Source organism: Aspergillus ambiguus (assembly GCF_047715705.1).
Source record: "Aspergillus ambiguus strain CBS 117.58 unplaced genomic scaffold BDV59scaffold_15, whole genome shotgun sequence".
In the NCBI taxonomy this organism is placed as follows: domain Eukaryota; kingdom Fungi; phylum Ascomycota; class Eurotiomycetes; order Eurotiales; family Aspergillaceae; genus Aspergillus; species Aspergillus ambiguus.
This window is the reverse complement of record NW_027395528.1, coordinates 386,462-408,351: the sequence shown is the minus strand read 5'-3', so window position 1 is coordinate 408,351 and position 21,890 is coordinate 386,462. Positions and strand designations below refer to the sequence as shown.

General features: G+C 52.7%; 11 protein-coding genes across 11 annotated transcripts; 6 read left to right on the top strand and 5 right to left on the bottom strand.

Annotated features, from left to right (window-relative positions):
• Positions 1-685: 685 nt before the first annotated feature.
• On the top strand, positions 686-3,270 carry BDV59DRAFT_30049 (amine oxidase). Its single transcript, XM_073696150.1, has 4 exons — positions 686-1,164; positions 1,222-1,801; positions 1,855-2,763; positions 2,829-3,270. Exons 1-4 carry the CDS (start codon positions 859-861, stop codon positions 3,056-3,058), a joined length of 2,025 nt encoding a protein of 674 aa, XP_073548125.1. The 5' UTR covers positions 686-858; the 3' UTR covers positions 3,059-3,270.
• Positions 3,271-3,699: 429 nt separating this feature from the next.
• BDV59DRAFT_178086 (putative cyclopropane-fatty-acyl-phospholipid synthase) lies at positions 3,700-5,427 on the bottom strand. The gene is made up of 3 exons (XM_073689711.1): positions 5,247-5,427; positions 4,606-5,092; positions 3,700-4,538 (listed from the first exon to the last, which is right to left on the bottom strand). The coding sequence occupies exons 1-3, from the start codon at positions 5,355-5,357 to the stop codon at positions 3,763-3,765; spliced, it is 1,374 nt and encodes a 457-aa protein (XP_073548124.1). The 5' UTR covers positions 5,358-5,427; the 3' UTR covers positions 3,700-3,762.
• Positions 5,428-5,913: 486 nt separating this feature from the next.
• On the bottom strand, positions 5,914-7,647 carry BDV59DRAFT_30033 (uncharacterized protein). The gene is made up of 3 exons (XM_073696149.1): positions 7,180-7,647; positions 6,894-7,130; positions 5,914-6,837 (listed from the first exon to the last, which is right to left on the bottom strand). Exons 1-3 carry the CDS (start codon positions 7,442-7,444, stop codon positions 6,077-6,079), a joined length of 1,263 nt encoding a protein of 420 aa, XP_073548123.1. The 5' UTR covers positions 7,445-7,647; the 3' UTR covers positions 5,914-6,076.
• A 530-nt stretch (positions 7,648-8,177) lies between these two features.
• Positions 8,178-8,970, top strand: BDV59DRAFT_201939 (tropomyosin; the record flags this gene model as incomplete). Its single annotated transcript, XM_073693926.1, has 3 exons — positions 8,178-8,195; positions 8,430-8,734; positions 8,808-8,970. 3 exons carry the CDS (start codon positions 8,178-8,180, stop codon positions 8,968-8,970), a joined length of 486 nt encoding a protein of 161 aa, XP_073548122.1.
• A 301-nt stretch (positions 8,971-9,271) lies between these two features.
• Positions 9,272-9,984, bottom strand: BDV59DRAFT_201938 (rRNA-processing protein RRP17; the record flags this gene model as incomplete). Its single annotated transcript, XM_073693925.1, has 2 exons — positions 9,272-9,745; positions 9,808-9,984. The coding sequence occupies 2 exons, from the start codon at positions 9,982-9,984 to the stop codon at positions 9,272-9,274; spliced, it is 651 nt and encodes a 216-aa protein (XP_073548121.1).
• Positions 9,985-10,181: 197 nt separating this feature from the next.
• On the top strand, positions 10,182-11,570 carry BDV59DRAFT_178079 (Ac45/VOA1 transmembrane domain-containing protein). Its single transcript, XM_073689710.1, has 5 exons — positions 10,182-10,360; positions 10,451-10,749; positions 10,818-10,922; positions 10,980-11,213; positions 11,274-11,570. The coding sequence occupies exons 1-5, from the start codon at positions 10,266-10,268 to the stop codon at positions 11,411-11,413; spliced, it is 873 nt and encodes a 290-aa protein (XP_073548120.1). The 5' UTR covers positions 10,182-10,265; the 3' UTR covers positions 11,414-11,570.
• A 461-nt stretch (positions 11,571-12,031) lies between these two features.
• Positions 12,032-13,437, top strand: BDV59DRAFT_29986 (uncharacterized protein). Its single transcript, XM_073696148.1, has one exon. It carries the CDS (start codon positions 12,196-12,198, stop codon positions 13,306-13,308), a length of 1,113 nt encoding a protein of 370 aa, XP_073548119.1. The 5' UTR covers positions 12,032-12,195; the 3' UTR covers positions 13,309-13,437.
• A 456-nt stretch (positions 13,438-13,893) lies between these two features.
• On the bottom strand, positions 13,894-15,682 carry BDV59DRAFT_29984 (EXS domain-containing protein). The gene is made up of 5 exons (XM_073696147.1): positions 15,365-15,682; positions 15,263-15,312; positions 14,515-15,197; positions 14,145-14,458; positions 13,894-14,083 (listed from the first exon to the last, which is right to left on the bottom strand). The coding sequence occupies exons 1-5, from the start codon at positions 15,447-15,449 to the stop codon at positions 14,010-14,012; spliced, it is 1,206 nt and encodes a 401-aa protein (XP_073548118.1). The 5' UTR covers positions 15,450-15,682; the 3' UTR covers positions 13,894-14,009.
• A 172-nt stretch (positions 15,683-15,854) lies between these two features.
• Positions 15,855-17,210, top strand: pex10 (ubiquitin-protein ligase peroxin 10). Its single transcript, XM_073696146.1, has one exon. It carries the CDS (start codon positions 15,960-15,962, stop codon positions 17,076-17,078), a length of 1,119 nt encoding a protein of 372 aa, XP_073548117.1. The 5' UTR covers positions 15,855-15,959; the 3' UTR covers positions 17,079-17,210.
• A 1-nt stretch (position 17,211) lies between these two features.
• Positions 17,212-18,949, bottom strand: BDV59DRAFT_29978 (3'-5' exonuclease). Its single transcript, XM_073696145.1, has 2 exons — positions 17,640-18,949; positions 17,212-17,574 (listed from the first exon to the last, which is right to left on the bottom strand). Exons 1-2 carry the CDS (start codon positions 18,862-18,864, stop codon positions 17,366-17,368), a joined length of 1,434 nt encoding a protein of 477 aa, XP_073548116.1. The 5' UTR covers positions 18,865-18,949; the 3' UTR covers positions 17,212-17,365.
• Positions 18,950-19,098: 149 nt separating this feature from the next.
• Positions 19,099-20,291, top strand: BDV59DRAFT_178072 (RNA-binding protein LSM5). Its single transcript, XM_073689709.1, has 6 exons — positions 19,099-19,231; positions 19,287-19,343; positions 19,393-19,431; positions 19,487-19,514; positions 19,614-19,677; positions 19,729-20,291. The coding sequence occupies exons 1-6, from the start codon at positions 19,207-19,209 to the stop codon at positions 19,765-19,767; spliced, it is 252 nt and encodes an 83-aa protein (XP_073548115.1). The 5' UTR covers positions 19,099-19,206; the 3' UTR covers positions 19,768-20,291.
• The last annotated feature ends 1,599 nt before the right edge of the window (positions 20,292-21,890 follow it).

Sequence of the window (21,890 nt, the reverse complement as noted above, 5' to 3'; positions counted from 1 at the left end):
CAAATGGCGAACAAGTCATTGAGGGGCGTGGTGTCATTGGCAAGATACTGAAACAATTCATAGGAGGCCATTGTGAACCCTAAGCAGTCCCAACTAGCTGTAAACGAGTTCTAGTAAAATCCAAAGCAAATTAAGCGACAGAAAGGTTCTCTACCTAAGATTGTATTCTTATGGACACTCCGTACCTGATACTTCAAATACATACACGTGACTCGGAGAATCGGATCCAGCACTCCGATGCCAGATACTAAGAGGTCATCCTCTTACAGCGTACGGCATACCATGACACCCTTGCAGAGTCGATCATCCGCCCTATAAGTACATACGCAGTATATACTGCGTACAGCTCTTGTTATGTCGTACTCGGCAAGTCTTCATGAGACCACCCGAGAGACATCCGGGTCGGTACAAGAGCGCGTTATCAACTCCAGGCGGGATAGAATAGCCCACTCAACCCACTCAACCATCCCTTCTTCCTTCATACCTTGCCGGGAATCTTTAGATGTCTGACCCAATGGTAACCATCCAGGGTATTTTATCACCTAATGCGTGAATAATGGGAATCACCAACCGAACTCCACAAGAACCGCCATAGACGCGCCCCACCAACAACGGCCGCCGTCGCCCAAAATGGCAAGTCCATCCAGACCCGCGATGCGACTGATGCCCATGCGATCAATCTCCCCGGAGTTCTGATAGAGCCTCCATGGGCCTATTTAAACCCCCCACAGGTCGCCTCTCTTCTCCGTCTTTTCCTTCATTCCCTCCTGTGCTACCTGAAAGGCTCTATATCCTAGGCTCCTGGGCGTGTTCTTCTCATCCGACGCACGAAACGAGATCTAGAATATTGCGCCAATCATGGTGAACCCTCACCCCTTCGACCCTGTCACTCCCCAGGAGATCCAGCTTGCCGTGCGAATTCTTGAGGGAGCTTTGCCCGGGGTGAAGCTTCGCTACAACCGCATTGACATCCATGAACCTATCAAGAAGGATGTTCTTCCATTCATTGAGGCAGAGCGTCTAGGAAAGCCACTCCCTCCGCGGCCAGCTCGCCTCCTGTACTCGTACTTCCACCGTCTTGACACCAATGCCTTCTGCAAGGCGCTGATGAACGCTGACACGCGATCTGTCGTCTATGTCAAGGAATTGCCCAAGGGCGTCCAAGTAAGCTGAAAATTCCAATGTTCTTCTGCGACGCATTGCTAATCATAGAAACCACAGCCGCCTATGGATGTCGATGAACTGGCTGGCATTGAAAAGCTGTGCATGGAACACCCAGCCGTGCAGGCAGAGATTGCGAAGCTTAAGCTTCCTCCCGGCATGTCGGTCTGCAATGACCCTTGGATGTACGGTTCGGACTACACCAACGAGAAGCGCCGTCTCTTCCAATGTTTCATGTACATGGTCGCCGTGGACCACCCGGAGAACAATCATTACTCTCTTCCTTGCAAATTCTGCCCGGTCTTCGATGGCCACACCAAGGAGTTGGTTCGCATTGACTACCTTCCCGGTGGCGCAGACACCCAGACGACAGAAACCCAGCCTTGGAAGCCCGTCAAGACTGTTCAATACGCTTCTGACCTCCTGGATACGCCCCTCCGGACGGATCTGAAGCCTTACATTGTCCAGCAGCCGGAAGGGCCCTCTTTCTCCGTGGATGGTAACTCGGTGTACTGGCAGAAGTGGCGCTTCCGCCTTGGGTTCAATAACCGGGAGGGAATGGTTCTCCACAATCTGACCTATGACGGCCGCAACGTCTTCTACCGTCTCTCGGTGTCCGAGATGACCGTTCCCTATGGAGGTGAGCATTTCCCACGAATGCAGCATGGAATGATGTTAACAGAATCTGCCCAGACCCCCGCGCTCCTTACCACCGCAAGCAGGCCTTCGATGTCGGAGACTGCGGTTTCGGTATCAATGCCAACCAGCTCTCTCTTGGATGTGACTGTCTGGGCCACATCAAATACTTTGACGGCTATCGTGCCGACTCCAAGGGTAACCCGGTTCACCTGAAGAATGTCATCTGCATGCACGAGGTCGACAACGGTCTGCAGTACAAGCACACCAACTACCGGACCGGTGCGGCGGCCGTTTCTCGCAACCGCCAACTGCACATCCAAATGATCTGCACGGTTGCCAACTACGAATACATTTTCATTTACATCCTCGACCAGGCTGCCAATGTGGAGCTTGAGGTTCGCGCCACCGGAATCCTGTCTACCGTTCCCTTCGACAACGAGAACGGAGAGACGGTCCCCTGGGGCACGAACGTCGGCCCTGGAGTCATGGCGCCGTTCCATCAGCACATGTTCTCCTTCCGAGTTGACCCAGCCATCGATGGATTCAACAACACCATCTACTACGAGGACAGCGTGCCTCTCCCGGAAGATGACAAGAACCCCTATCTGGTCGGTTACACCACGGAGCAGAACGTCATTTCCCAGTCTGCAAGTGCGGAACTCGACATCAACCGTAGCCGTGTCTTCAAGATCCGCAATGACAGCGTGATCAACCCCATTACCTACAAGCCCGTGGCCTACAAACTGCACGCCGCGCCAACCCAGATGCTGGTCATGAACAAGAAGGCGATTGGCTACCAACGCGCCGAATTCGCCAGCAAGCCCATCTGGGTCACCAAATACCAGGACGACGAACTGTTCGCCGCCGGTGAATTCACCAACCAGAGCCGACGCGCCAACGGCGTCGAGACCTGGGTCCAACGGAAAGACAACACGGAAAACGAAGACGTGGTTCTCTGGCACTGTAAGTCTCCGGTGATTCGAGCTTTTGGACATTGACGCAACGCGACTAACTTGTTCCCTTTCTAGCCTTCGGTCTGACGCATAACCCTCGTATTGAGGATTTCCCGGTCATGCCGATGGAGCGCATCAGCGTCATGCTCCGGCCCGACGGTTTCTTCACCAAGAACCCGGCCCTGGACGTCCCGCCGTCGACCCAGGCGTTCAACAAATCCACGCTGCACGCGGAACCTGCTCAGGTGGGCTCGTGCTGCTCCGCCGGTGGCAGCAAGGCGAAGCTCTACAAGCGTATTGATTAACTAGATACCCAGCATATCATCTGTACATAGCGCATTGATCTGCATTGCATGTTTGATACACCATCTTCGCCCTCGCACGATATAGAAACGGCCATATATGAAGTCAAGTCACATATCATGTTTTCTATTCTCGTAAATACATGTCTTCTGATAGCTATTATACGCTGCCTAGTCGCTCGATGAGCCGATGAGGCAGTGGAATCAGAATCATCGTACATAAAATCGAACTCCAGTGCAAGCACACGTTCCTGACGTTCTCCCTGCAAAACATAACTCCACACAAACACCAGGCTCATCCTCCAAATCTCCATTCCCATCTGGCCGGCGGTGCTGGAATCATCGGGTCACAAAAAGAAACAAGACAACTCAAAATACGCCGGTCTCCTTGGTGACTGGGGACCCCCGACAACGCTGGGGACGCACCTCAGACCGGCGTGTCGACGGACATGACGGCGTTTAGGCCTTGGGGATGTGAGCGCTGGGCACAGCGCCGTGGCCGACGTTCTCGACAGCGTTCTGGCGGGCGCCGTTGAGGCCGTACTGCGTCTTGAGACCCTCGATGCGGTGGGTGGAGTTGATGTTCTTGACGAGGGTCAGCTGCCAGCAGGTGGCACCACCCTGGCGGGAGGTGATGGTGGAGTAAGCAAGGAAATACTCCCAGATCTGGGAGAAGGGGACATGTTAGCCCGAGGGAATTTGTTGCGTTAGGGGGTTGTGATGGCACTCACCCGGAACCATCTCTTGCCGTACTTGGCCTCAACCTTCTCGCGGTTGCCCATCCAGTTGCGGTACCAGCGCCAGAGGGTAGCGGAGTAGTGGACACCGATGGTGTCGATGGCCTTGACCTCGAAGCCAGCGGCCTCCAGGCGGTCGACGACGAAGCCCAGAGGAGTGCTCGCGTCGGCGCCGGGGAAGATGTACTTGTTCATGAAGAGACCCCAGATCAGATCCTCGTACTGCCAGGACTTGCGGAGACCAGCGATCTGCAAGAAGAAGACACCGTCGTCGTCGAGCATGTCGTAAACCTGGGAGAGGAAGGTGGTGAAGTGACGCACGCCGACGTGCTCGGCCATCTCCAGACAAGTGATCTTCTTGTAGCCGCCCTCGGAGCGGGGAGCGTCGCGGTAGTCGAGGCAGAGGATGCGGCTCTGAGACTCGTCAATGCCGGCGTTGCGGAGTCCCTTGTTACCCCAGGCGGTCTGGTTACGGCCCAGCGTGATACCAGTGACGTGAGCACCGTAGTGCACGGAGGCGTACTTGGCGAGCGTACCCCAGCCACAGCCGAGATCCAGGACGGTGTCACCGGGCTTGAGGTCGATCTTTTCACACACGGTAGCCAGCTTGTTATCCTGAAGCTCCTCCAGAGTCTCTTCGCGGTTGACGTCGCTGATCAAACCGGAGGTGTAGATCATACGGGGACCCAGGAACCAGGCGTAGAAGTCATCACCGCGGTCGTAGTGGTCACGGACCTGCTCCTCATCTATGACAGTGTCAACCGAGACCGGTTCCTCCCGGGACGGTGGCGAGTCGGGTGGAGAGCTATTTACCTTGGGAGCGGGAGTGCACGAGAAGCTCGGGAATGAAACCAAAGAGGAAGTGCTTGTAGAGACCCATGGTGAAGCGGAAGTTGGCCCAGTCGTGTCTGAACTCGAGAGCCTCCAGAGCATCGCCCTTGAAGTCGACCTCGCCATTGAAGTACTTCTCGTAGAAGACCTCCATGGGGATCTTGCTCTTGCCGCGGTAGGTAGCGCGGTCATGCTCGCTGTGGAAGTGGAGGTAGTGCTCGACGGGACGGCCGGCATACTTGGCCTTTTCGTTCTTGCGGGGAGAGATCGAAGACGCCACGGACCAGAAGGCCATCAGAATGGGGACGGTGGTGAAGATAGCGAAGAAGATGGTGGTGTAGAAACCGCCACCAACCTGACGGGCGAAGTACCAAGGGACCAGGAAGAGCAGGGCGAAGAGGAGGATGTTGGAGAAGCTATCACTGCCGGCGGCATCCGCAGGGACGGGGGCATTTTTGATAGCGGGATACTGCATGAAAAGAACCGGTCAGGTTTGCGAGCTCACGACAGCGGTGAAGGAAGCTATTCTCCGTCCCAGTTGGAGACGCTCAGGTGCGAGACGGGAGAGCAGCAGGATTTGAAGCAAAATTGGTCCCCAATTGAGCTTCTGGTGAGTGACTTACCGATGTCGTGCGCACACCGCAATCCTCGTGGGGAGTCGTACAGGAGGCAGCTGGAGTCTCGATGAACTCGAAGTCCTCAGGGGACTGGGGATGGACTTTCGTCTCAGCCATGACTGGATTGACGAGGAGAGGCGAAAGGGAGGAGGAAGAAAGGGGAGGGGAGGAGGAGGTTGAAGGGAAGAAAGAAAGGTGGAAGAGAAGAAAAGGTCAGGAGAAGCTTGATGACGGTTTGCTTGGTTTGCTTGTGGGATCGGCCACTCGGAGTCGACCTGGACTATGAGGTTAATTACGAGGAATTCATCTTGCTAATTCCCGCGTAGTAATTATTATTAGTATTATCATTATTATTCTAAATGACTGTGTAGCGGTGAAGACCAACCCAGGAGGAAATATCTAATGGATCCAGGCACATCTTTTACTCCAGAAAGCAAAACGTCGACACACGTATACGTAGGCGTCCCTCCGCCAAGAAAGAGGGTCCTTCATATGCACCAGTCCCAATCATCGTGCTCCCAATCATCCAGTTCCGAGGGTCCCTCGGTCCCGACACTCTCGCCCATCCAAGGTTGCGGAGGGCCCCTGAAACAGCTCCGATCGGCGCGGCTCAATCTCCTGGTTCCTTGGATATCTACACAGCTACATACGCAGTATTTGTAGAGAGGAAATCCCTGAAACATAATCCATACCGTGTACACGCTAAAACGTACAAGCATATCCTGGTGGTTCACATATAAGCAGAAACGCCCCCAATGTCATCAGCCCGAGTCCCCCGGATGAATACAAATAAACCAACGCTCCATAACATCATAAAATCTGCTCTACCAAACTTTTCACAAGGTGAGCTGGAAGTTCTGTGTCTCCTCGTCTTCCTCGTAAGTCGGAAGCAATTCCTCTTCATGTTCAAGCTCGAGGATCTCCGGAAATCGCTGCCTCAAGTCACTCTCCAATGGTGGGGTCCCCTCTGGTCGCACGTAGGTTTCGGTGGAAAAGATTCCCTGGGGAACCAACGGTTTCGGAGCGGCTGCTGTCTTGCCATGCAGCTTTGCCGACACATCACGGCCTTTGGTGTAACCAACAGTGGTCCGGGAGTTGGCCGCAGCGGCGGTGTTCCGCATGGAGGACGGGTTGGTTGGAGCACGAGGCTTCTTCGACGCAAACAGAGACGATGCGACTCTGGGCTTCGGCTTAGGAACAGCCACAGACCGGCTGCGTGTTCCCGACAGAGCGGTAGCAGCATCACGAGCTCGCACCGTTGAGATATTGCTGCTGTACTTCGTACTGCTCGGCGTGACCCTGGTGCGTCTTGTTCCGATCCGACGTCTAGGAGCTTCCCCCACTGGAGGTTGGTGGGAGGTGGAACTCGGATCCGTCTCATCAAAACCAATGCTTTCCATCTGTTGGAGAATCATCTCATCCATCATCTTGTCGCACGCGATTGAATCTTCCTGTAGCTTGCGTTCCCGTTTCGTGAGACCATCATGGCCGATCTCGTTGTCTCCGTACACGCTCTCTAAACCTAGCGCCAGGTTCTTGGGCTGGAATTGGGGAAATGTAGTGTCGTATGTGATATCATCCGGGATATCAGGCAGCTCTGCGTCTAGTCAGACAATAGTCCCAGTAAAGAGAAATGTGTAGGTATAGTCTCACCCTTGGGCTTAGGCGGCATGTACTCAATATCCGGTACATCATCTTCGTCCTCTTTCGCCTGCACCTCAGGCTGACTCGGCTCAACCAAGGGGGTGAACTTCTTGACCCTTTGCGTGGAGGCTCGTTTGCCGGACTTTTCGGGTTTCACTGTTCCCCCCAGGGGCGCAGGAGTTTGTAGACCTTTCGCTTTGGCATTGGTTGTCTTCATACCCAAAGGGGCACGGTGACGAGGATCTGCTGTACAAAGTCAGACGCGTTCTCGAGTACCCTGACCTCCAACACGTACCAGCTGGGGTGACAAAGGCATCCTTGACCGACGGTTTGGCGTTCTGGTTGAGTTTCACGGTCCCTTTGCCGTTTCCCTTCACTGTTCTTTTCCCAAAGGCCAACGGATCATTCTCATCATTTAGCGGGATTTTAAATGGCGTCTTGGGAGCTCGAGCCCCTGGGGTTCTCGGTTGAAGTTGTTTGGCACCTTGATTCAGGGGTTTGGATGCAGCGACAGTCTGGTGGGTGTGCACCAAGTTCTCTTGGTCTCGGAATGCCAGCATCGTGGCGGAGGGAGATACGCGACACGAAGAGTTGATACACCGGCGTTGGAATCGTGGGAAAGCTGGAAGATAAAGACGACGACTGGAGACGAGTTTTCAATGTGATGGAGTCGGTGGAGAGAGGGGGTTGGAGGGAGAGATATGCAAGCCTGGTGAAGGTATGTCGGGATTGAGTTCTAGATTGCACCGAAAGGCGCGCGATCCGGCATGTATTTTGTCAACGGTTGCCCGTGGAGACCACCGACCAGTGACGATCGTGGTTGCCGATGGGGGGAGGATGACCTAAGCAGCGGGCTTGTATTGCGGTTACCCTCTGGGTGCGTTATTTACCAGCGGAGGCCCTGAACCCCCACTGAGGGCCCAGCAACCTCATACGGTATGGTAAGATGATCCAGAACCTTGCTATTATTAGGTGTGATTCGCAGTCGCTCCGTCCCAATAATACCACTAGCACCGGACTAGTTAGGGGGTACCTCCCTCCATACGGAGGCCGTACGCATGTACGAGGTACCTCCGACAGGCTGACCGCTCAGGCAAGGACAACACTAATCGCTCCCTCACTGACTCTCTCCTCCACCACCTTCTTCCTTCTACAAATCCCCAAATCCCATCGCTCTCCTGTCTGGTTTCTCGCTGAGCGAAAACCGGTCGTTCTGCCTAATCTATCCCACTTCACTTCTACTCTACATATTGTCATCCTCATTCCCACCCCTTCATTTTCCTTTCTGCCGCCATGGATAAGATCAAGGAGGTGAGTTGAGCGAAAACCCCTGTTGGCGGGGTAGCTTACGAGCTGCCTGGAAATGCACATGCACACCAAATCTCCCTTGCCTCTACCCAGCCAACCTCGGTTCTACCTTCCTCCTTCGTTCGTTTTGCTCAAGATGCATTCGCTGTCGGATGGAGAAACATGAAAACATTACCCCTCCATGCTCAAACGTTGCCAGCACGTCATCGATCGACCACACTAACCATGGGGATCTAGAGAATGAACACCCTCCGTCTGGAGGCGGACGAGGCCCATGAGAAGGTGGAGGAATTGAAGGCCAAGGTCAAGACTCTGGAGCAGGAGAACTTGTCGAAGGAGCAGGAGATCACGTCCCTCAACCACCGCAACCAGCTCCTGGAGGAGGAAGTGGAGAAGCTGGAAACTGCCGTCAAGGAGGCCAAGGATGCTGCCAACCAGAGTGCCCAGCACGACACCCAGAACGAGGCCCTCCAGCGTCGCCTGCAGGTTCTCGAGGAGGAGGCTGAGGAGGCTGATCGGAATCTCCGGGAGACGAACGAGAAGTATGAACCCCCTTCCCCCCCGCCTCTCCTCTCCTTCCCCATGACCATATTACTGACCCCGCTGGTGTTGAAGGCTCCGCCAAACCGACGTCAAAGCTGGACATTACGAACGCAAAGTGCAGGCTCTCGAAGCGTCTCGTGACCAGTGGGAGAGCAAATACGAGGAGATGGCGAAGAAGCACGCCGAGTTGCAGAAGGACCTCCACGATCTGGAGGTTTCCATAAGCAATGTCTAAGGGGCTTCAGACTGGATATGGGCGTAGAGTTTCGGGGAATGTTCGGTTCGGCCTTTCTTCCAACATGTTTTTATTTTGTGCACTGTGTGGCCTACTATTTTATTATTGAGACGAATCTACGGTAGTCTCCTCCGTGTCTTGTGATGGCTCTATCGTTCTCGCCCCCCTGTGTTCCGAGTCCTACTTGTCCCAGTTATCCTGAACTTGGCCGATTCTTTCTTCCAGGTACATAGAACATATTTAATGCGAGTGTCTTTTGAAATACTGTCCAGTTATCGACGACTTTGGTATATGAGGGGTATCATCGCTCTCGCCGTGCCTTGGCTTTTCTTGCCCTCGACACCCGTTCTTTCGCTCGTGCGAGCTTCCGTTCCTCCTTGCTCTCGTACCGGAACTTCTTCTTCTTTTTCTTGGGTTTGGTGTCCGATGACTTTTTTGTCGTCTTTTCCGCCGCGCCTTTGGATTGTGACTCCACCTCCGATTTCGACTTGTTGGCTTCTTCGTCGGAGCCCTCTCCCTCCTCTGATCGGAATAACCCTTCTCTGGATGGATCCATTTCTTCCACCGTCACTGTCGTGTATTTGTCTTCGTCGATATATTCCGCTTCGTAGTCCACTGCGGGGGGTTCCTCAAACCCTTCCCACTCGTCACTCCCGTCAGCCTCGCTGTCCGAGTCCGAAGCGTTGCTGTCCGTGTCTTCGTCGTTTAGTCTTTTCAGTTGTTTCTTGTGCTCCTCTATGGCACGTTGAAACTCTGCGGTTCGTTCTTCGCGGATCTGACGGAAATTTCATTAACTAACGAACCGTCTGGAAGAGTTGAGTTCTGTAGAAGACAAACCCTTTTCCGTTCCTCTCTCTTTATCTCGCGGGCCTTTTGCTCGGCAACTTCCTGCGCATGTTTGATCCGTTGTTGCTTTCGTTTGCGAAAGCCAGTGAGGAATTGCTGCCGGGCGGAATGATCAAAGTTGATTTCTTCAACCTTAGAAACCTTTCGTCTTTTCGCATGAGGTGCCATAATTTCAAGCCTTAAAAATGAATTAATCGGCAAAAGCTCTTCGATATTAAGAGCCGTGGAGATTGAAACCCAGTTCTAGAAGTAGAGTTGAAGAGGTAAAAAAAAAAAAAGTTCCATGACAAGCACGGCGACTTGCGCAGAAACTAAGCTAAGCCCGGTTGGCTCGACCGCCTCCGAGAACCCCCAATCCAATCCACCAGCTGGCTCCGAGACAACATCATCCGTTCCTTCAGACAGCACTTCGCTCGTCTGGGATCCCACAACCTTCAACTCTCTCCACAATGTATCTGCGCAGCTTCTCGCTGCTCGCTCTGGGAGCGGCAACGGCCAGCGCATTCCGCGACACGTCTCCTTTTTTCCTCGCCTCCACATCCGAGTACGTCCTCATCGCTATCAGCGTGTCCTTCCTGCCGGATTGCGGGATATCGTGTCGTCTGCGTGAGCAGTAACTGACAGTTATATCCAGAATCCTCGCAAATTCCGCACATATTAAGACCTCTCCTGCCCTGCTAGACGACCTCTCTTCGAAACTCAGCGCATGCCCCTCGGACTACTATGTCATCGCTTCCCAGCCCGGCGTGCATAGCTCCGATTTCACCACCCGCAAGTCCGCTCCTCGCCTGGGCGCAAAGATGACCGGACAGGATAAGGCAATTAGGTCGACGGTGATGGTCAACGAGGTCGCGGGCGTCTTGGAATCGAAGCGGATCCAGGATGTTTTAGAGAGAGAATGCGGGGCGCAGTCAACGGTGGTCGATGGTTCCTGTGAGTTATATCCGGATGGGGACCACTCAAATTGCATCTGGGAGACGTGACTGATTCAAATGGTGTAGCTGGGTCGTATCCGGCTGATTTCGGTGCCGAGCCTCGTGTGATTGTTGTCGACTTTCCCGTCCTCCCCTTGGGTTCTGGGCGGTCCCAGCAACTCTCGGACAACGGTATGTGTTGCGACCTCGGTATTCTGGCAGGACTGTACAAGTGCTCACTCGTTGTAGATGGTCTCCTCGCCGACATCATTGAGCGGATTCCGTCGTCCAAGAAGTACACCCTGTTGTACACAACGTCTCCTAGGGAGTATGAAGGCTCCGCGTCTGGAATCTATCACTCGGAGAGCAACCCCTATGACGATCCTGTTCACCAGGAGCTCAAGCGGGATTACTCTACATACGCCTCTGGGGATGACTCCTCCAGCCAGTCTCTCTTCCAGGAATATCAGTACCTCACTCCAGGTATGTATCGCATGAGCTTCAGCAGTGGATGTGGTAACTTTGTGAGCTGACTGGTTTCAGGGATCTTCATGGGACTTCTTGCCTCTTTCTTCTGTCTTTCCATTCTGTACGTTGGCTTCAGCGCCCTTAGTAGCCTGCAAGTTCCGTATGCCGCATTTGAGAAGGACCATTCTTCCAGCGTGCAGAAGAAGCAGCAGTAACAGAGGAGGGGACTGGATTCTTTGTGACACTACCGCTGGCAATGTTCTTTTACCATTTCTGTCTCTTTTCTTCCCACGTATATTATAAAGCGACATGTCCGCTCTGCTTTAGAGTCTGATATTGTATACCATGGATACTACTCGGCAACACTTACCCTATCTACGACCTAGTTCTGATCCTCGTACTAGTCTGAGACCCTTGGAGACGACTAGGCAGGCTATATATAGATGTCACGTGGTCGCCCCTCCTTGACGGGTGGCAACCTGAGGCAGCAACGAGACCAAAAGGGAAAAACCCAAATCGAGCCAGTCCGCTGATCTTCTCCCAGCGATCGCTTCGTTTGTCTCTCTCGCTTCGGATCCTTCTCTGTCGTTGCTGTCCCCTAGGCCCGCTCGCTCACCCTCATCGCCAGGAGCCTTCTATATTCCACTCGTTTGTTCCCGTCTATTCTAGACAGCCGCTGTCTCACATCGATCGCCTTGACTGTCGTTGCCCCAGTGTTTGGGTGGAGACTATCCGAGAGAGATCCACGTCTTTGCTTTGATCGCGGTACCTGCCTCCAGGAAGAGGGTCCTATTTACATAACCGACAGACAATCGCATCATCCAGCGACCGTAACGCAGCCTGTTACTGCGGGTTCTAGCCCTCTCAACTGATGCCTGATCAAACCGCGCGCAATCTCTAACGAACCTGCCCCTTTTCCTGGCCTCTCCCGTGGAACTCGGGCCGGCATCCAAGGCCCTTCGTCGCTGGCCACGCTGAACGATAACGATAAACAACCATGATTTTTCTCTTCGCGGGCCGTCGCAAGGCCCGACAGCCTTCTATGGCGCTGTTTTTGCTCCTCGTTATCGCACTACTTGCCCAAATATCAGTTTCTCAACGCTTAACAGAGGCACCCGATCCAGAGACAACTGATGCTGCGACAACCGCAGAGCCGGCCACCAATGAACGTACCACTGCTGCAGAGACGACTGCCGCAGACACAACAGCTGCAGAAACCACCGCCGAAACTACTGCTGCGAGAACCACCGCAGAAACCACCGCCGAGACCAGCGCCGCTACCACAGCGGAGACAACCGCAGAGACGACGGGATTCACAGCGACGACGTCCGAATCAACGACCTCAGAATCCACCACCGAGTCAACCACGTCCACCACACGATCCTCGAATCTAGTGCCAGTGGTCACCGTGCCGCCAGTGGGCGATGCGCCCTACATGCAGAAGTCGGACACGCCAGAGGGAACGGTGTTCATCGCTGTTGGCGCGGTGCTCGGGTTCCTGGGGTTCGCCGTGCTGGCGTGGCGCGGACTCGTGGCTTGGTCGGTGAACCGGTCCGTCCGTCGAGCAGCGTTGATGCACTCATCCGAGACGAAAGGCCTCCTTCGGTCCAAGAAGAAGCGGTCGACCGTGCACACCCACGCATCAATGCCGGCCGTCTCGCTCGAAAAGCTGAGCAGCAACAAACGCGGCAGCTATGCGAATCCCCGCTCGTCCAAGGTTCCCAGCTCAAGCAGCGGTCTCTTCTTCTCTCCCACCGCGGGCATGCACACCAGTGGCAATCGCGGCTCGAGCTACCTCCCAGCTGGCTACTATGCTGCGGGCAATGCCGCCGCCGGCAGCCACCAGAGCATGCAATTCTCCTCATCGGATCTTCCGGGCCTTGGTCCGCAGTCGCAGGGATACGTGCGCACGCGATCGGGACCCAGCCCTCCTGGTACTCCCACACACGAACCATCACCCCATCATGCCGCTCGACAGTCGTATGTGGGCGGGTCTACCAGCTCGTTGAACCTCTCCTCGCCGCCTCCTCAAGGGCGGACGCCGAGTGCGTACCTTGAAGATCTGTTCGAGAATCATGCGCCTAAACACAACAGAGACAGCAGGCGTTGATATTTCTGGCGTCGGAAATCTTCCCTACGAGAGACGATATATTGTGCTTTGTTGTTCTCACCCATATTTCTTTCTGATTTATTTGCTCCCTTAGCATAATCCTGCCTGTGTCATATTATATACTGTACATCTTTTCTCGACACTATCTTCACGCTTGAAGGTTAAGCATCTTGGTTTATTACTTCCTTTTGGCTTTCCATCTCTTGTTGTGATTTACTCCGGCGATGGGTGTTTGTTGATATCTTCGGGTTGGCGGTAGCTAGCTTTCCATATTTCCAGTGACGTAGACGTCTGTATCGATGATAAATTTCTTCTTGCTGTACGTACCAACGTCTTCAGGCCAGCCTAGTGATACACAATGCACGACTGAAGTTCCGAGTAGTGAAACTATCTTGATAAGGAAAACAGAGCAATCAGTGGATATATAGCGCACCACACAGCTCCAAACGCTCTGGCCGATATAATACATACGCGAAATCCAATTAACACCACCCGGTTTCGCCTAGTGGAACATAATGTATAGACGCACTCTGTAAAAATCAGGGGAAGGGAATAATATAACAAGCGAATATAAAGCACACAGGGCTAAGGAAGGACGCAAAGCCAGGATGGCGTAAGCACAAAGCAACGAACCCGGTCTACATGCAGATACGTATCGTGTCATTTATAGAGTCCAACATAGGAAGAAGATCGAGATGACTTCAGTCCGAGTCCAATTTGCCGTTGAACTCGCCGAGCAGGATATCGTCGGGAGCGGGGCCGTGGTTGTTTCGAACTGCAGCCCGGTGAGTAAGCTTCTATTGCTTCTTATATAGCAAGGGTAGAAAGGGACTTACTGTTTTCCGCTTCCACTCGGAAGAAAACCCACATCCACCGGCGGGCAACTTCGGCAGACATGAGCATGAATAGTCCGAATTCTGTTTCGGTAAGCCAAAGGAAACCTGGTACAAATCGGGATGCCCAGGAGAAACGAAGGAGGAGATCGACCAGGACAGCAAGGTAGTACTGTCGATCGGAGAAGAAGCGGCGACGGCGCAAGCCGTACGGGTGGTCGGCACTACGGCGCGCGGATGAGAAGAACGTCAAGTCCCAATCCTTAGTGACGTCCCAGTAGAAGGAGTAGGAGGAGTTGATGAAAGAACAGAAGTATCTGCACCGCAGGTCAGTCAATGTGCTCTTCGGCCGAACTGAGGGGTGAAGGCGTACAGCAGTCGGGAAAGGCTCATTTCACTGAAGCCGTAGAAGTCCAGAGGGTTGTAGTTCTTGAGCTTGGCGGCGAGGATGATGACCGGGAACGCAGTCGCATATTTCAGGGCGTTGGCTAAATGCTGGGCGCCCTTGTTCTCGCCCTTCAGACCGGCTCGGCGGACCCGGACATACTCGATTAGGCACTGTCGTAGCCGGATTAAGCTGGGTGCCGCGATGATGAGGGGCACCACGTAATCCTTTCCACATCTCCGGTCCGGTTTGGAAGTACTGGTTATGTCCGGCCCAAAGAACATGCAAAACGTCACCACCAGGTCAGCGAGGACTTTGGCATAGCTGGTCAAGGCATCCGCAAGGAGGATATCTCCGAACTTGCCATCCTGGGCCTCTGCCAGTCCACCGATGCTAATCCGCCGAAGGGTCACGAGAAACCGGTGGCGTCCGGAGCGCGAGAGGCGGTTGAGGGGGAGCAGGAGAATGAAGAAGAGGACGAAGAGGTAGGACTGCGGGATGAAATCCAGCCGCTCCACCCGTTCGCGCGAGCCATGCGTAGCAGCCCAGAAGATAAGTAGAGAGATGGCGAGGGGTAGGGACAAGAGCGTGGCCAAGCGGTAGGCAGCTGCATAGTGCGGTCGTTGGTTAGGGGATTGGCGAGAAGGGTAACGGATGAGAGCCGGCACATCCTATAAAGAAGGTATCGAGTCAGTCAAGGAGCGGCGGAAGAGGGGATGTGAAAGGAGGAACCCACGATATTTTTCTTCAGGAGATAATGAAGGTTGACGCCCCAGCCCCAGAAACCTATACGTCCAACGTCAACCGCCGTTGCTGGGAACAATTGAGAGAGATATACCAGCAACCAAGATCACCGCGACCCGGTAGGGGAAGGGAAGGACAAGACTGAAGCCATCCAATTGAGCATGCTGATCAGGACCCATATTCCATTGAAGCGGCACCTAACCAGGGGAAGGATGAAGACAGGCGGGGAGGTGGATTAGATCCAAAGGAAAGGGGAAGAAAGCGCAAGCAACGGTAGTCAAGGAAAGAAAACGAAGAAAAGAAGTAGTTCAATACCCAGTGAACGAATGACTAGGGGTGAGTCCGGAAATCCAAAAATAATCATTCATAACTAGTTGAGCGGGCGTCGCAAGTAGTGTGCAGAAGAGCTCCGCCGCGACGGTTTCAGACTCTCCAGCGGGTTCCGCGCGGCGTCGGATTAGGTCTAGCCCACGCGCGGGCCCGCCGTCACGTGGAGCCCGGCTGAGGTAAGCCAACTCCCGCCTCACGTGCCCATTACCGAGGCATCGCGTCGTCCCGTCGCATTTCCCCGGACAGTCAGTCACCCTAGACTCCTCAACACCTGCTGTTTCCAACGCCTCCACTCCCAACACCTCAACACTCACCTCGACACTCCTTCTGGCTCACATTCCATGCCATAGCCCTCAGCCATGGCCGATGAAGACCTCTCCCTCTCCTCCACCACCGCTTCTCCCCCGACCTCGGCTCATTTCTATCCATTCGCAACCTCTCCGGACATCATCCGCTCCCATGAGAAAGACCTTTTCCTGACGTCAAACTTGGTCAATCAGGCACAGGCTATTGTCCGCTCACTGCGTGGTGCCCGAGTAGCGCATACGTACTCGGAAACAATCAAGAACCTAACGGAGATTCTCTATTTCTCCCTCACAACGTTAATCGGCAACCGGACACTAGGGGAGGAATACTGTGACCTGGTTCAATTGGAGGATGACACCCTACAACTACCATCGATCACCCGGAGGGCGGGTTATATCCTGAGCAGTATCCTGGTGCCGTGGATGCTCCAGAAGATCCTCCCCGCTTTTCGGCAACGACTTCGGGCGAAACTAGAACGTAGCATTGCTCGCCAGCAATTCCGAGCCCAACAGTCAAAGGAAGATGTCAAGTCCTCGAAGAACAAGCCTCCCCAAAAACAACCTCTTATCACCAAACTGCGGATCCAGAAATACATCCTCGAACATCTGGATTCAATCACTTCTTTATCTCCGATCTACGCGCTGAGCATCGCAACGTTTTATTTCACCGGATCATACTACCATCTGTCTAAGCGCTTTTGGGGCCTACGATATGTCTTCACAAAGAAATTGGAGGATAACGAGCAGCGCGTGGGATACGAAGTCCTCGGTGTGTTACTCGTCCTTCAAATCGCCGTCCAAGGAATACTGCACGTTCGAAAGGTCGGAGCCAACCTGCAGCAAGAGGACGAGGATGTTGGTGCAGAATCGAAGGGCTTCAATGGCCAGGACGGTGCGTTGATCTCAATCGAAAATCCCTCCAACCTCCCCCTTCTTCCCGCATCTGAACCCCGGTATGACCTCGAAGAGGACTCCGGCGCCATCCCATGGATCCCTTCGGGCCAACAAAGAAAGTGCACGCTTTGTCTCGAAACCTTCAAGGACCCAAGTGTCACCACTTGTGGGCATGTCTTCTGCTGGATCTGCGTCCGCGACTGGGTCCGAGAGAAACCCGAATGTCCCCTTTGCCGACAGGAAGTCCTCTTGTCCAAGGTATTGCCGCTCAGAGGATAGCCACTCTGTCTATATATAGCAGCTCTGTTTCCATCGTTCGTCAGCGATATGTACATTTGCCGCTTCATGGCGTATGATAATTATACCCTTTATCTAGTGAGCCACAATACAGCGAAGATAAGACAATTACACAAGTAATCCTCATCTCTTAGCCATAAATTAACTCGCTGCTTGAATACAGCAGCTTTCGGAGACGCATTTCTATCAGTACTAGTGTCTATGTGCCATAATGCCTCTCGAGTATCCCGTCTTCGTAACCGCATAGTGCCCAGCACTCTGCGATAACACTATGAGATTGTCTTAGCCACTGGACCGCCAGCAGTCCGCACAACTTCGACCTCATCCGGATCGGTTTGCACCGGCGCATCACGTACGATGCGGATCGGTATGTCTAGCTCCGCATGTGCGGGCAAAGGAGGAATAGGATCTAATGCTTTCCGTTTGGCATCCATGGCATAGAACAGACAAACACAGGCATATGGATCAGACGCAGCGTCTAACACGTACTCATGTCAGTTTCCTCATCTCGGATATAACTCGCAAGCTGTGCGCAGTACTTACATTGAACCTGGCGATAAGTCAAAGCATGTGTCCAATCACCACACCGAACGTCGCTTTCCTTCGCCAGGGGCAAACCGAAGTGCTCCTCTACCTGGTCACTTAGATTGACCAGGCGCTTATTAATCAAGCGCGGGTCCGAGTAGCAGTACTTGACCAACTTATGAAGATGGCTCAGCTCAAAGATGGCGCGTGCGTTAATACCCAAGTATTTGCGAACGCGAGTAGAATCGGCTTTGATGGATACTCCGACCTTGGTGATACGGGGAGACTCGAGGATTTCGCGTAACGAGGGAGGCACCAAGTCGTCTATCCCGGTTGCGGGTCGGAACATGGCGATGTGAAATAGAGCGATTCGCTCGCGGTTGGCGACCTGCACCAGCGACACGTTGTTCTGGATGCTGGCGAACGCTGAAGCCTGGGCTTTCCATTCCAGGTCGAAGCCTAGGACTTCATCCTGGAGGAAGTGTTTGGCCACATCTTCAGCACTTTTAAGGGACTTGCAGTAGTGCACGGTGATATCACCACCATCGGGACGTTTGTACATCTGGTGACTCCAGAAATTTGCGGGCGATGTCGAGCTCTTCTGAGGATCTGGCGATGTTGACGTGTGGGGTTTTTCGACGAAGTCGGATCGAGAGACAGTCTCTTCATGGACATCATCGGTACGTTCGGACAGAATATGGATGGAGGCAGAGAAACATCTCTGTTGCTTCCAAGCCGCATCGAGGCTATTTAATTCGCGAAAAATGCTTGTTCTGATGCTGGACCGTGAACTACCAAGAGCGGGGCTCGATGCCGGGCTCATCACCAGTCCGTTTAGATAGCGAGTTCTGTTGAGCGAATATGATCTCCTTTGCGAAGCGAGCCTCGCGGCTGGGACGTGTTTCAACTTCCTCGCGCACTCTTTTCTCCATGAATTTAAGTTGTAGGGGATGACTTCCAATTGGGCGTTTTGGCGAATGGTCCGCCAGCATTGCATACTACCGCAATTCATTTTATATTCGGGGTTGATGACTGAAGAACGGCTTTCCCCCAGTGGGGCTTCGAACACACTTGCTGAACAATACGGCAACAATCCCAAAAAGCGGCGACTTAGGGGCGTTCTACGTCCCAGAGGGCCGTTGATGAGCGCGGTCTTGCTCAGATGAACAGAGCAAGGAGAGGTCGAATATGCATCCCATCTCGGGAGTCTCCACCCCACTGAGAAAGTCTGACGTGCCCACATAGCCCAGACCGGTCATACTGAGCAGAAAGAGGATTTCATTTTATGGAGTTAATGGAAAGTGGAATAAAGCATGATGAGAGTGGTGTGCCAAAAACAATGAATGCGCGAGGAGGCTGTTATACGGAGTAGATCTGATTGGTGGTGGATGAACGGAGCGGAAGAATGTGTCTCCTTGCCCGCCAAGCTTGTCCGAACGGAATATCGCGGTGGAGGAGCCGCCAACCTCGATTTCTATATCGATCTCCTTGAAAGTGCTCTGCAGAATTCAATAATCGGCTCTCTATAGAAGAAGCCGGACTGAAAGAGCCACTGCATACCGCACTCGATACCTCCCAGAACATAATGGCGTCACAACTTCTTCCTTTGGGTAATGATCAGATGACCTGCACATGAACGTGCTTGCTCGCTAATTACCCCAATAGAACTCATTGACAAGTGTGTCGGCTCCAGAATCTGGGTGATCATGAAGAACGACAAGGGTACAGTAGATCCGTCTGAATCGTGTTTCGGAAACTGACGCGCGCACAGAATTCTCCGGCACTCTCCTGGGGTTTGATGACTACGTCAGTAAGTCACACTCTGTTGACATTTTGATTCTACATGTATCCACTGACTTTTGTAGACATGGTCCTGGAGGATGTAACTGAATTGTATGTTTGATACTTTACTCCTACACTGCATTTAGACATGGCGTCTCCTGTCAACCACTGTCCATTACATATGGCGTCCAAACTGACCAGCATTGATAGTGATTATACCGGGACTCAAGTGAAACTTCCGAAGATACTACTCAATGGTAATAACGTCTGCATGGTATGGTATCCCCGAATTTTTACTCCCTGTGCGACTCTAACAGGCATCCAGTTGATCCCTGGTGGTGAAGGGCCTGCTGGTAGCTCTTAATTCATGAAACTTACGTGTTTGCTTGTTTTCACGAAAATCCCTGGGAACGACTATGAATGATATCTTATAGAATTTTTTCTAATAGCAGAACCATTGCTCCCTGGTCTTTGAGTCTTTAGAGTGTCTCGATATTTTCCTAACATCAAATGGTGCCTTTGAAATGAATCATGACTTGGTGTCTTTTTATGAAATTCTCTAGAACATAGGTACATTGTGCAGCAAAGGTGGTTTCTGCACCTTCATCCCGTTGGATGTTGATGCCCACTCTTAGAATTTACTGGCATGTCGGGATGTGGTCGGTTATCTCAATTACTAGGTTTTATAGGCAGCTTCAGGTTGCAAGCCCTTGCTTATGTTGAAGGCGGTGCCTTGAAGACTCCGTCAGTAACCGTATCCTGATAGTGGCGTTGTGAAATTCCTCTGCAAGAGCTTAGATATCCTCATATCTGATCATGCTTTTAGACCTACGGAGTGAAATAAAACGGAATTAGATATTCGAAAGGCTGTATGTGATCAATGAAGCACCCCATTATATGGCTAGGAACCCGTGGGTTTCGTAGGGCGTTCCAGATGGGAAAGAATATATTATACAGACTTGATTTTCTAGAATCAGCGTGACCTTCCCTATTTGGACGAGGCCGCTTTAATGAGGGCGCTCAGGGGGTCGCTCACTGAGTATTTCTCATCACCGGTCAAGGCTCAGTAAGCGCTCAGGACTCAGAGCGGGATCAGTCATTCAGTCACGTTAAGCTGCTCATACCTCAATGTTCTGTACCATTAGCTTGACGACGATGCCGAATTAACCGTAGTTGGGACCTGGCTGCCGGCCCGCTCCGCAGCGGCCTGGCCCTCCTGTAAAGCCTGCTCGACCCGAGCCCGGATGATGGCGGCAGGAATGTCCACGCAAGTAACTTCAAAAAACTGACTGCCTGATTTGATTAAAAAAGAAGCACTGACAGCTTATTATTCGGTTTGCTAGGCGATTTTGAAGGCGGGGCCTGGATTTGAGCAACAGATTGTCCACCGCGTTTAGAGGTGCCATCTTAACCTTGATGGGTTTTACATCGGTGCTCGCGCATTACCTTTAGGGAATAACAGATATAAGCACAGTGCGGGCAGCCATAGCCACGGAAAACCGGTAGACCAGGAACGGGAGGGCTATTTGGTGGTAGATATCGGAGAATCTCTTGATCTGGATCGATCCAGGCCTGCTGAAGTATGATGGTTCAGATTATCTGATGCTGGGCTGGGGCTGCTGCATCAGGATGATTAGAATGTCGTCTTTGAAGATGGCAAGCTAGACTATTAGGCGATGCTGCAAACTGGCAGCGGGGTGCAGTACAGACCCAGATCTGATAAAGTGGATTATAGAGGGGTCTATTGCGAGTAAAGAAGCGATTTGTCTAGGAGAGACAATCTGTTTATTATCCTAGAAGCTAGAGGAGGAGAAAAAGAAAAAGAAAAGATATTGACGCGGCCGCGACGGGACATGAACATCCTTGTATCATCATATACTATAGTTATATTATTATTATCTTATATATCCCTAAGGAGGGAGCCTTCGGCGGAGGATTCTGGCTTCGGGCCACGCACCCAGGGCGGCGGGGGCACGTCCGCAACATCCAGAATGGATCAATCAGGGGGCGTAGGGATCCAGCGGTGGATTGCGGCCTAGGGAATAGAAATGCGAAGAATATTTCGGCTGCTGATGGCTTGAACCACATTCTTGGTTACTCGATTGGGAATGACGTGTCCGCGAGGTATGAGGATTGTCTAGGTAGGAGAGATTTTTTGCTGATGTTGGTCGATCGATAGGAAATGGCAGATGGACGCAGAGTTAGTCGGCACCATGCCTCCCCTCAAATGAGCTTCTCTAAAAGCTTTGATAATCTGCCCGCCTTGAATTTCCAGCCTTGACCTTTTCCAGGAGACTGTAGTCGATATGTTCGGGAATATCAGTAATCATTCTGCCAGTTTTGTGTTGGCCTCGGCTTGCCACTAACTGGTTATCTGCTTACCAACACTTGGGCTGGGACGAAGTTAACTAGCCAAGTGACGCCTTCATTAACCATTAACCCATTGACTATCAGTTGAGCCGAACCTCGCTGTCATGGCGTAATCGA

What these genes read in the sequence shown, in the direction of transcription:
- BDV59DRAFT_29986 (XM_073696148.1), top strand. Translation starts at nt 12,196, where the DNA reads ATGATTTTTCTCTTCGCGGGCCGTCGCAAGGCCCGACAGCCTTCTATG.
- BDV59DRAFT_30033 (XM_073696149.1), bottom strand. Translation starts at nt 7,444, where the DNA reads ATGCTGGCATTCCGAGACCAAGAGAACTTGGTGCACACCCACCAGACT. An exon ending in TGCCTTTGTCACCCCAGCTG is followed by an intron (nt 7,131 to 7,179) that starts GTACGTGTTGGA and finishes GACTTTGTACAG; the next exon opens with CAGATCCTCGTCACCGTGCC. An exon ending in CATGCCGCCTAAGCCCAAGG is followed by an intron (nt 6,838 to 6,893) that starts GTGAGACTATAC and finishes GACTAGACGCAG; the next exon opens with AGCTGCCTGATATCCCGGAT.
- BDV59DRAFT_178079 (XM_073689710.1), top strand. Translation starts at nt 10,266, where the DNA reads ATGTATCTGCGCAGCTTCTCGCTGCTCGCTCTGGGAGCGGCAACGGCC. An exon ending in TTCCTCGCCTCCACATCCGA is followed by an intron (nt 10,361 to 10,450) that starts GTACGTCCTCAT and finishes AGTTATATCCAG; the next exon opens with AATCCTCGCAAATTCCGCAC. An exon ending in AACGGTGGTCGATGGTTCCT is followed by an intron (nt 10,750 to 10,817) that starts GTGAGTTATATC and finishes CAAATGGTGTAG; the next exon opens with CTGGGTCGTATCCGGCTGAT.
- pex10 (XM_073696146.1), top strand. Translation starts at nt 15,960, where the DNA reads ATGGCCGATGAAGACCTCTCCCTCTCCTCCACCACCGCTTCTCCCCCG.
- BDV59DRAFT_29978 (XM_073696145.1), bottom strand. Translation starts at nt 18,864, where the DNA reads ATGTGGGCACGTCAGACTTTCTCAGTGGGGTGGAGACTCCCGAGATGG. An exon ending in GACTTATCGCCAGGTTCAAT is followed by an intron (nt 17,575 to 17,639) that starts GTAAGTACTGCG and finishes AGTACGTGTTAG; the next exon opens with ACGCTGCGTCTGATCCATAT.
- BDV59DRAFT_30049 (XM_073696150.1), top strand. Translation starts at nt 859, where the DNA reads ATGGTGAACCCTCACCCCTTCGACCCTGTCACTCCCCAGGAGATCCAG. An exon ending in AATTGCCCAAGGGCGTCCAA is followed by an intron (nt 1,165 to 1,221) that starts GTAAGCTGAAAA and finishes TAGAAACCACAG; the next exon opens with CCGCCTATGGATGTCGATGA. An exon ending in GATGACCGTTCCCTATGGAG is followed by an intron (nt 1,802 to 1,854) that starts GTGAGCATTTCC and finishes GAATCTGCCCAG; the next exon opens with ACCCCCGCGCTCCTTACCAC.
- BDV59DRAFT_178086 (XM_073689711.1), bottom strand. Translation starts at nt 5,357, where the DNA reads ATGGCTGAGACGAAAGTCCATCCCCAGTCCCCTGAGGACTTCGAGTTC. An exon ending in GCGGTGTGCGCACGACATCG is followed by an intron (nt 5,093 to 5,246) that starts GTAAGTCACTCA and finishes CTTTTCATGCAG; the next exon opens with TATCCCGCTATCAAAAATGC. An exon ending in CGTGCACTCCCGCTCCCAAG is followed by an intron (nt 4,539 to 4,605) that starts GTAAATAGCTCT and finishes ACACTGTCATAG; the next exon opens with ATGAGGAGCAGGTCCGTGAC.
- BDV59DRAFT_178072 (XM_073689709.1), top strand. Translation starts at nt 19,207, where the DNA reads ATGGCGTCACAACTTCTTCCTTTGG. An exon ending in GGGGTTTGATGACTACGTCA is followed by an intron (nt 19,432 to 19,486) that starts GTAAGTCACACT and finishes TGACTTTTGTAG; the next exon opens with ACATGGTCCTGGAGGATGTA. An exon ending in ATGGTAATAACGTCTGCATG is followed by an intron (nt 19,678 to 19,728) that starts GTATGGTATCCC and finishes ACAGGCATCCAG; the next exon opens with TTGATCCCTGGTGGTGAAGG.
- BDV59DRAFT_29984 (XM_073696147.1), bottom strand. Translation starts at nt 15,449, where the DNA reads ATGGGTCCTGATCAGCATGCTCAATTGGATGGCTTCAGTCTTGTCCTT. An exon ending in ATCTCCTGAAGAAAAATATC is followed by an intron (nt 15,198 to 15,262) that starts GTGGGTTCCTCC and finishes CCTTCTTTATAG; the next exon opens with GATGTGCCGGCTCTCATCCG. An exon ending in CCGAGTGGAAGCGGAAAACA is followed by an intron (nt 14,084 to 14,144) that starts GTAAGTCCCTTT and finishes ACCGGGCTGCAG; the next exon opens with TTCGAAACAACCACGGCCCC.